The sequence below is a fragment of the Perognathus longimembris genome, chromosome 27 (genome assembly GCF_023159225.1).
Source record: "Perognathus longimembris pacificus isolate PPM17 chromosome 27, ASM2315922v1, whole genome shotgun sequence".
Taxonomy (NCBI): Eukaryota; Metazoa; Chordata; class Mammalia; order Rodentia; family Heteromyidae; genus Perognathus; species Perognathus longimembris.
In genome coordinates this window covers 7,277,162-7,287,373 of record NC_063187.1, presented here as the reverse complement: position 1 = coordinate 7,287,373, position 10,212 = coordinate 7,277,162, and the positions used below count along the sequence as shown (strand labels likewise).

The 10,212-nt window shown below is 75.4% G+C and overlaps 1 protein-coding gene across 1 annotated transcript; it reads left to right on the top strand.

Annotated features, from left to right (window-relative positions):
• The first annotated feature begins 788 nt into the window (after positions 1 to 788).
• Phc1 (polyhomeotic homolog 1) lies at positions 789 to 9,008 on the top strand. The gene is given in 19 exon segments (XM_048335129.1): positions 789 to 842; positions 2,947 to 3,082; positions 3,334 to 3,444; positions 3,643 to 3,729; positions 4,178 to 4,207; positions 4,209 to 4,334; positions 4,513 to 4,673; positions 4,760 to 5,261; positions 5,263 to 5,299; positions 5,499 to 5,611; positions 5,613 to 6,061; positions 6,286 to 6,383; positions 6,708 to 6,823; positions 6,825 to 6,926; positions 7,298 to 7,412; positions 7,624 to 7,732; positions 7,860 to 8,010; positions 8,268 to 8,496; positions 8,578 to 9,008. Coding segments are annotated over 18 exon segments (2,799 nt in total). The 5' UTR covers positions 789 to 842; positions 2,947 to 2,974; the 3' UTR covers positions 8,733 to 9,008.
• The last annotated feature ends 1,204 nt before the right edge of the window (positions 9,009 to 10,212 follow it).

Genomic DNA, 10,212 nt, shown 5'->3' with positions numbered 1-10,212 from the left:
ATATGGTTTTGTGTCATATATGTATACACACACGTATGTATATGTGTCTATGTTATATATGTGTGTGTGTTCATCTATACCCATACCTGACTCCCGGCCCTCCCTCCGCACCCTGCACTTCACCCTTTGACCCCGGCTCCCGCAGGGGTCAACCTTCCCATCGGAGGCTGCATTGTTTCCTCCTCTAAACGGGGCTGTAGAAACCCTGGAGAAATTACAGAAAAAAAAAAAAAAGAGTGGATCCGCACAACCCCCCCGTAAACAACAACCACAACCGCAACAACTCACAAAGGATCCAGACTGCTGGGGACAAACCCCGCCCCGCCCCCAGCCCGGCGCGGAGCGCGCATGCGCGAGCGCGCGCGCGCGCCTGCGCCGCGGGGCCCGGAGCGGCGTCGCCATGACGACGCGCGCCGGGCCGGAAGCGGGCGGGGGGGCGGGGCCCGCTGCCCCGGAAGCGCCCCCCGCCCCTCGGCCCCCCGCCCGCGCGCAGCCCCCGGCCCGCAGCCCCGCCCCCTCCCCCCCGCGCCCACCGCCGCGGGGCCCGGGCCGGAAGTGAGCGAGCGGCCCCGGAGCGCGGCCCGGACGCCCGCCGCGGAGCCGAGCCCGAGCCCGAGCGGAGCGGAGCGGAGCGGGGCCGAGCCGAGCGGGGCCGAGCGGAGCGGGGCGGGGCGGGCAGCCGCGGCCCCGCCGGGCCCCCCTCCCGGTCCCTCCCCCTCCCGGTGCCCCCGACGCCGCCGCCGCCGCCCAGCCCCCCCCACCCCGCCCGCGGCCGCCGGGGGTCCCGCCGCCCCCCCCCCTCCATGCGGGCGGACGCGCCCCGCCAGGACGCGGGAGCCGAGGTAACGGGGGTGGAGGGGTGGGGTGGGGGGGACCCCCGAGCCCGAGCCCCCTCCCCCCCTCCCCGGGCCGCCGACGCCCCGCACCCCGCACGCCCCTTGTCTGCTGCCGCGAGGCGCGGGGTCCCCCTCCCCCTCCCCCTCCTCCCGTGCCCGCCCCGGGACTCGAACTCGCGGCCCTCGCCGTCCCGCCGTCGGTTGCGGGGACTGTCGGGGCGCGGGGTGGGAGGGGAGGGGGGGGAGAGGGGGGGCTGGCTTCGAACCCGCTGTCTATCCTCACATCGCAGCCTCCCGGGGAGGTCGCCCCCCCACCCCTCCATCCCCCCCTTCACCTCTGCCCTGCCGCCTTTGGGGTGGCACGGACTCCATCCTACCCCCCGCCCTCTCCACTCCATCCCCCCACCCCCGTGAGCTCTCACACCCCCTCCCACCCCCCCTCCCACACCCCCCCCACTTTGTTGCCCCGTGTTGACCACAGGTGAAGGGATGGACGGGCTCCCGCCTGGGGGCCCAGAGAGTGTGGGCCGGGGCGATGGCGGGACTGGATGACCCAGCTCGAGCTCTGGGTTCCAATCTCCCCACCCCTACCCCCCATGCACCCCCAAACTAAAGGATGGGATCTGGGGGAAGAGGACGCGTGGCAGAGGCGGCCGGCCACCTCGCACGCTCGCGGGAGGAAGGGAGGGCGCCTGTCCACACCCCCCCTTCCCCCCCCCCCCCAGCTCCATCTAGGGGCAGAGACCCGGCACCCCGCTTTCCTCCTTCCCATGCTGGAGGAGGTCGGTGGGTCTGGGTCTGTGTGGGGGTCCGCGTTCTGGAGGAGGGAGGTGGACGGGGTGGGATTCTTCCTGCCCCCCCCCCCTTGGTGTTTGAAGTCCCTGAAGTTGACACAGAGGGGACGGGGTGGATTTCTTGGGGTGTGTGTGTGTATGGGGGGTGGGGGGAGAGGAGAGTGACACTGGCAATGGAGTACAGGCAGATCTCGATTCTATTGCCCGGCCCGGGGGTTGGACTGTGCGGCTTGGACTCTGGGCTTCTTTCGCTCGAGGCTGGCGCTCGACCCCTCGAGCCACGGCCCCACTTGGGGTTTTCTGCTGGCTCGTGGGAGATGAGGGTCTCCCGGACTCTCCTTCCTTCCCCGGGGCTGGCTTTGAACCGCGATCCTCAGGTCTCAGCCTCCCGAGCCGCTGGGGCGATGCGCCCACCGCTCCGCTCGCTGCGGTTTGCTTTGTGTTCCTTTGCCCCTCGCTCTCTGCCTGTTGGTCTGGGGTTCGGGGTGGCGGGTGAATCCCCTCGCCCGCCCCGTAGAAACGGTGTCCCTGACCGTCCAGGTGGACGCTTGCATTGGTGAAGCGAAGGGTGCACCGCTGGCCCCTGATTTCTTGGCGGCGGCTGACGATGACCGCGTCCTTACAACATAGGAAAGAATAAGAGAAAGTAATTTGTCCTTGTTTTTTTTTGGCCAGTCCTGGGCCTTGAACTCAGGGCCTGAGCACTGTCCCTGGCTTCTTTTTTGCTCAAGGCTAGCACTCTGCACTTGAGCCACAGTGCCACCTCTGGCCATTTTCTGTATATGTGGTGCTGGGGAATCGAACCCAGGGCCTCATGGATACGAGGCGAGCACTCTACCCCTAGGCTATATCCCCAGCCCTGTCCTTGATCTCTTACACTCAAGTCTGGCGCTCTACCACCTGAGCCACAGCTTCCCTTCTGGCCTTTTGCTGGTTCATTGGAGCTCAGTCTCATGGCCTTTCCTGCCCCGGGTTGGCTTTGAACCGCGATCCTCAGATCTCAGCCTCCCGACTAGCTAGGAGTACAAGGCACCTGGCTACATTATTATTATTATTATTCCTCATGACGGCCGGGTTTACTGAATCATAGTGTGCGAGCTGACTGGTTTTCCAAGGTGGCGGGTGGGCGATGGACGTGGTTGTGCGATCGCGGGGCGGGCCTGGGAGTTCTGAGATCGCCGCCATCTGAGGATCCTGGTTCGAAGCCCAGGAGACGCTCAGTCTCCCAACGAACCGCCCAAAGCCGGGCGTTGGGGGGGGGTGTGTGGCTCGAGGCCCGGGACCCCCTGGGTGCCGACCGGGTGCCTCCCTTCCAGGAGCTGAGCGGGGCCGCGGACGGGCGCCATGGAGACTGAGAGCGAGCAGAACCCCAACTCGGCGGGCGCGGGCTCTGGGGGCAGCGCCCGGCCGCAGATCGCCCAGATGTCCCTGTACGAGCGGCAGGCGGTGCAGGTGCGTGCGGGGGGGTGGGTGAGGTGGGGGTGGGGGGTGAGTCCACGGGGTGGAGAGCAGAGAGGGCCAGGCGCAGCGCTCGGGCCCCGAGTTCAAGCCCCGGGCCTGGCACGCAGCAAGCGCGATGAAAGGGACTTTGATCTGGGGGGGGGGCGGGGAGGGGGGGGATGCAGGAGCTGGAGGGCTGCGTCCTGTCCGTCCGTCCGTCCGCAGTCTGCCCTAAGTCCCGCGTGCTGTCCGCTCCCCCCCAGGCCCTGCAGGCCCTGCAGCGGCAGCCCAACGCCGCGCAGTACTTCCACCAGTTCATGCTCCAGCAGCAGCTGAGCAACGCCCAGCTGCACAGCCTGGCGGCCGTCCAGCAGGTGAGGGGGGGGCGGAGGGAGGGCGGAGGGAGGGCGCCACCACCAGGCGACCGTCCCGCGGCCCGTCCAGCCGCGCGAATCCCTGTGCACAGTGCACCACGGCCTCCATAACGCGACACGCTTCACCCCCGCCGCGCAGCGTGGATGGGGGCGGGTGGGCAGCCCGCCCCTCACCCCCTCCTCCGCCCTCCCCCCCAGGCCACGATCGCCGCCAGCCGCCAGGCCAGCTCCCCGAACCCCAGCGCCGTGCCGCCGCCGCAGCCGGCCTCCACCACGCAGGCCTCGGTGAGCCCCCCCCCCCCCCCGCGCCCACCTCCCCGCGGGCTCTCCTTGCTCTCTTCTGCCCGCGCCGGGACTGGAACCCAGGACCTCGCTCTCGGGCTCGGGGCTTTTCGTCCCCTCCCTCTCGGAGCCGAAGCTCTGCCCCTGGAGCCGCAGCCTCCCTGGTGGTGGGGGCGGGGGGGGAGAGGAGGCCGTGGGCCTCGCCGCCGTCCGCCCCCAGCCGGCCTTGAACCCGCGCGTGCCGCGCTCCCGCGTGGCGGGCATGGCTGGCGGCCTCGCGCGCTGCTCTCGATGATCGTGATCATCATCATCATCATCATTAACTCGTGCGGGTTCCGCGTCCGGGGCTCGGGCCCGGTCGGTCCTCTTCCCGGGGTTCTGGGCTGGCCTCGATCCCTGGCCTCGCGGCCAGCGCCCCCCTCCCCGTGTCCCCCCCGCCCCCGCCCCGCAGATGAACGCGGCCCCCACGCCCGCCGCCGCCCGCGCAGCTGGCCAGCCGGTCGCAGAGCGCGAGCTCGCCGGGCGCCACCACGCTGACGCAGTCGGTGCTGCTGGGGAACGCGGCCTCCCCGCCGCTCAGCCAGTCCCAGGCCCAGATGTACCTGCGGGTGAGCGGCCCCGCCCTGCGGGCCTCGAGCCCAGCCCCCCCCGGGCCCCCCCGATCCCCACTCGGCCCGCCTCACCCCGACCCCTCCCGCTCCACCCCTGCGGGCCTCGAGCCCGCCCCCCGGCCCCGCACCCCCCTCGGCCCCCCTCACCCCGCCCCCTCCCGCTCCACCCCCGCAGGTGAACCGGACCCTGGGCCGCAACGTGCCGCTCGCCTCGCAGCTCATCCTGATGCCCAACGGGGCGGTGGCCGCCGTGCAGCCGGAGGGGCCGCCCGCGCCGCCCGGGGCCCCGTCCCCCGGCGGCCACCCCGACGCCGCCCGCCGCCGCCGACCAGGTCCGTGCCCGGCCCGCCCTCCTCCCCCTCCTCCCCCGCGGAGCTGAGCGAAGCAGCCCCCCCACCCCCGCCCCCCTCCTTTCCTTTCAGGTGCAGAACCTGGCGGTGCGCGGGGCCCCGCCCGCCCCGTCGGCCCCGACCCCGGCCCCGGGCGCGCAGATGCCGGGCTCGGGCGCCAAGCCGCGGGTCCCGGCGCCGCCCCGGCCTCGGGCCCCGCGCTGGCCGCCCCGGGGCCGCCCTGCCCGTCGGTGAACCTGAGCCCGGCGGGCGCGGGCGCGGGCGGGGGCGGGGGCGGGGCGGCCTGCCGGGGCCCCTGGGACTGGGGGCGGGCGGCCCGGCGCCCGGGGGCGGCGGCGGGGGCGGCGGCCTGGGCCCCCTGCCGGCCTCGCCCGCGCTGGCCGGGGGCGGCTGCCCGCGGAAGGGCACGGGCGTGGTGCAGCCCCTGCCGGTGGCCGCGCAGGCGGCGGCGCTGGGCCCCGGGGGCGGCGGCGGCGGCGGGGCCGAGGCGGAGGCCGCCAAGAAGGCCGAGGGCGACGCGGCCGGGGCCGGCGGGGGCGCGGCGCCCAGCGCGGGCGTCAACCTGACGCGCACAGGCCGCGCCCGCGCCCAGCCAGACGCTCATCAGCTCGGGTGAGCGCGGGGCGGGGGGTATGGCGGCGTGGGGGCGGCGTGGGGGGCGGCGTGGGGGCGGGACGACGCGAGCGTGACCCCGGCGTGACCCCCGCCGCCCGCCCCGCCCCCGGCAGCCACGGCGAGCGTGGAGGACGTGGGGCGGGACGACGCGGGCGTGACCCCGGCGTGACCCCCCGCCGCCCCGCCCCCCCCGCAGCCACGTACACGCAGATCCAGCCGCACTCGCTGATCCAGCGGCAGCAGCAGATCCACCTGCAGCAGAAGCAGGTGGTGATCCAGCAGCAGATCGCCATCCACCACCAGCCGCAGTTTCCCGCACCGCCAGTCGCAGCTGCTGCACGCCGCCGCCGCCGCCGCGCACCTGCAGCTCCAGCCGCCGCCCGCCGCGCCCCCCGCCGCCCCGGCCCCGCCGCCGCCCGCCGCGCACCCGCCCGCGCCGCCCGGCCCGCCGCCGCCGCCGCCCCCCGCGCCCACGCAGACGCTGGTGGTGCAGCCCATGCTGCAGGCGGCGCCGCTGCCCATCCAGGCCAAGCCCGCCGCCGCCGCTGCCGCCCCGGCCCCGCCGCCCAAGCCGCCCGCGCCCGGCGCCGCCCCGCACATCCCCGTGCAGGTGGTGGGCGCGCGCCAGCCGGGCCCCGCGCACGCGCAGGCGCTCGGCCTGGCGCAGCTGGCGGCCGCCGTGCCCGCCGCCCGCGGCCCCGCGCCGCCCGCCGGGCCCGCGCTCGCCGCCGCCTCGCCGCCCTCCGCGCAGGCGCCGGGGCCCGGCCCGCCCCCCCCATGAGCGCGCGCCGCCGCCGATGCCGCTGCCGCCCGGGCCGCGCCCGCCGGCTCCCCCGCCACTGCCGCCGCCTTCTACCTGCAGCCCGCGCACCTGACGGTGAGGGGCGGAAGAGCGCGGGCGGGCGCGGTCCCCCTTCCTTCCCCCCCCCCGCGGCGCTCACAGCGGCCGCCCGCGTCTGTCCACCCTGTCCGTCCGTCCGCAGGCGAAGCCGCCGGCTGGCGGTGAAGCGCAAGGCCGAGAGCGAGGAGGAGCGGGGCGCCCTGCCCGCCCGCGGGGCCGAGGACAAGGGCGGCCTCGGAGGTCAGCGGGCCCGGGAGCCGTGGGGAGGGCGGCCTCGGGGTCAGCGGGCCCGGGAGCCGTGGGGAGGGCGGCCTCGGGGTCAGCGGGCCCGGGAGCCGTGGGGAGGGCGGCCTCGGGGTCAGCGGGCCCGGGAGCCGTGGGGAGGGCGGCCCCGGGGTCAGCGGGCCCGGGCGCCGTGGGGAGGGCGGCCTCGGGGTCAGCGGGCCCGGGAGCCGTGGGGAGGGCGGCCTCGAGTCAGCGGGCTCGGGAGCCGTGGGGAGGGCGGCCCCGGGGTCAGCGGTCCGGGCGCCGGCGTCCCTTAGCTCGGCCCCGCTTCTTCTCCAGAGAAGGCGGAGGCCGCGTCCGGCGGGGCCCCCAGCCTGGCGGGAGGCGAGCTGGAGGCCGCCGTCCTGGCCCCGGCTCCCCCCGCGCCGGCGCCCTCGCTGGCCCTGGTGTCGCGGGCCGGCGGGGGACTCGCGGCCGCCGCAGGCCATCGTCAAGCCGCAGATCCTCACGCACATCATCGAGGGCTTCGTCATCCAGGAGGGGGCGGAGCCGTTCCCGGTGAGGGCGGGGCCTCCGGGGGCGGGGCCTCGGGCCGGGAGGGCCCCTGAGAGGGGGCTTTCCTCAGGGGGCGTGGCCTTGGGGCCGGGACCGAATGGGGGCTGCTCGGGGGCGGGGCTTTCCTCGGGTGGGCGGGGCTTGGTCAGGGAAGATGAATGGGCTGCCGGTGGGGCGGGGCTTTCCTCGGGTGGGCGGGGCTAGGAGGGCAAGCCGGACCTGGCTGATGGCCCGCCGCATTTTCGGGTGGAAACACTCCCGTGCCCGAGGCCCAGCCCCGATCTCCGCCCCCCGCCCGCCCTCGCCCTTTGCCGGGCCCGGTGTCCCGGGGCAGGCGGCGGGGCCCGGCCTGACCCGCGCTTTCCGTGGCGCAGGTGGCGTGCGCGCAGCTGCTGAAGGAGTCTGAGAAGGCGCTGCCGAGCGGCCTCCCGCCGGGCCTGGGCCAGAGCCCGTCGGGGGGCGCGCTGGGCGGGGACAGCCCCTCCGTGGGTGAGTGCCGCTCGCGCTGCCATGGGGGCGCGGGGAGCTCCGCGGGTCTCGCCCTCCGTCCCCTGCTTAGCTCGGGGCCTCCCCTTGCCTGGGTTCCGCCACGGCTGTGGGCGCCCCGAGCTGGCCACGCCCCCCCGCCCCCCGCGGCTGCCCCGACCCCCGAGCGCGCAGGTCGGCCTGGAGCCGGTTGGGTGGGTTGTGCGCCCCGCAGAGCTGGAGAAGCCCGCGAGCCTCCTCAAGTGCGAGTACTGCGGCAAGTACGCGCCCGCCGAGCAGTTCCGCGGCTCCAAGCGCTTCTGCTCCATGACCTGCGCCAAGAGGTGAGGGCGGGGCCGGCGCGTCCTGGGGCGCGCGTGCGTGCGTGCGGCGTGGCCCTGCGTGGCGTGCGTCCCCCGCCGCGGGCCCTCACAGCGCCGCCCCCCCCCCCCCGTGCGCCCCGGCCCGCAGGTACAACGTGAGCTGCAGCCACCAGTTCCGGCTGAAGAGGAAGAAGATGAAGGAGTTCCAGGAAGCCAGCTACGCGCGCGTGCGCCGGCGCGGGCCTCGCCGCAGCTCCGCCGACATGGCCCGCGCCAAGGCCCAGGGCAAGCGCCACCGGGTGAGCGCGGGGCGGAGGGAGGGCGGCTCCTCAGACCCCAGCCTCCCGAGGACCCGATGGCACCGTCGCCCTCCTCCCCCCGCCCCGCGGTGGGGTGCCCTTCCCTGACACCCACGAGCAGAGCGGCCTGGACGCTGCCGCAGCGCGCACACGCTTATGTGCACGCGCCGTCTTGATCCACTGGGCCGGGCGAGGGGGGGGAGGGCGGCTCCCCGGGGCCCGCGTCATCCCCGCGCGCCCCCCTCTCCCTCCCGCAGGGCCAGGAGGACTCGAGCCGGGGCTCGGACAACTCGAGCTACGACGAGGCGCTGTCCCCGACGTCCCCGGGGCCCCTGGGGCGCGCGGGCCACGCGGAGCGGGAGCTGGGCGGCGCCCTGGCCGCGCCCCCCACGCCCGAGCTGCACGGCGCCAGCCCCGAGTTCCTGCCGGCGCACCCCAGCCGCTGGAGCGTGGAGGAGGTGTACGAGTTCATCGCCTCGCTGCAAGGTGCGGGGCGCGCGCGGCCCACGGGGGGGGGGGGGGGGAGGGGGGCGGGGCACGCGTTTGACCCATGACCCCGCCCCCCAGGCTGCCAGGACATCGCGGAGGAGTTCCGCTCGCAGGAGATCGACGGGCAGGCGCTGCTGCTGCTCAAGGAGGAGCACCTCATGAGCGCCATGAACCTCAAGCTGGGGCCCGCGCTCAAGATCTGCGCCAAGATCAACGTGCTCAAGGAGGCCTGAGCGCGCCTGCGCTGGGGACGGGCGCCAGGGGCCTGAGCGCGCCTGCGCCGGGACATTCCCACCAGACCTCTCCCCACCCCGCCGGCCCGGCCGCGTGGACTGCTGGGCCGCGGCCGGGACGCAGGACGCAGGACGCCGAGTTCGAGTCCCGGCTTGGACTCCGCCGCCGGCCCGGCGGCCCCAGCGGGCGGGTGCGGGGCGCGGCGCGGCGCGGGGCCTGTCCCGCCGGCCCCCTCGGTGCTACCCCCCTCCCCCTCCCCCCAAATCTCAGCTATTTTTCTCCTTCCTAGTAAAAGCGTGAGAAGCGCCTCCGCGTCCGCCGCACGCACGGTCACGCACACGCGCGGTCCACGCGCACGCACGCGGGGCGGGGCCGGCGTCCTTGAATCACCCGGGGACTTCGTACAAAAGTGGCGTTTATAGATATAGAGATCTCTGTGGCTCCGCGGCGGCGCCCAACCTTCCTGAGCCTGCGGGGGCCGCCGCGGGGTGCCGGGGGGGGTGGGGGGTGCGGCCGGGGCCGCCCGCCGGGCCGCGCTCACATGGGCAGCAGGTGGTCGTCGCGCTCCTCCGACTCCTCCCCGAGCTGCTCGTCCCCACGCCGCGGTAGGCGGCCGGCGCGCCGCGGGGCTTGGAGCGGCACACCAGGTCGCAGCCGTCCTGGGGGGCGGGGCGGGGCGTCGGTGCGGGGACCCCCGGCCCCCCTTCCCCTCCCCCCCCGCCCCGGGCCCCCTCCGCACTCACGGCCACCAGGTTGCCCAGGTCCTGCCAGAAGGCCAGGTGCGGGAACTGCTCCACGCCCTTGGCGCCCACCACCAGGCGCCGGTACAGGAAGCCCCCGGTGAGGTAGACGGCCGCCAGGGACGCGAACCTGCGGCGGGGGGAACGACGACAGTCACGGGGCCGCCCCGGGGGGGGGGCGTCATCCCCGCGCCCGGTTCGTTCCCAGCGCCGTCGCCGCCGGGGCCGCGCACTGCAGCGCTGTGCGCATGCGCCAGGAGAGGGCCGAGGCGTGGGGCGCATGCGCGGGGGGCGCGGGGCGGCGCACTCACGTGACGAGCAGCACGGAGCCCACGCTGAGGCGCGCGGCCTCGGGCGCGCAGGCCAGGCTGCTGTCCATCTCGAAGAGTAGAAGCAGCCCTGCACCTTGCCGCGCTCCTCCGACACCGGCTTGAAGTTGCCCTGGGGGGGGTGGGAGGGCGCCGTCACGGGGGCGGGGCCGCGCACGCGGGGCCGGGCTCCGCCCGCCCTCCCGGCCGTCCCCCCCCTCACCGCCAGCGTGTGGCGGCTGCAGGAGATCATGACGACGGCGCGGCGGCGCTCGCGGCCGCAGTGGTTGTCGTACTCGTCGCCGCCCTTGTAGATGAGCATGATCCAGTTGCCTGCGGGGGGCGGGCCCTTGGTCAGTGAGTGGGCGGGGCCGGGGTCAGTGAGTGGGCGGGGCCAGTGAGGGGCGGGGGCCGCGGAGCTGAGCGCGGTG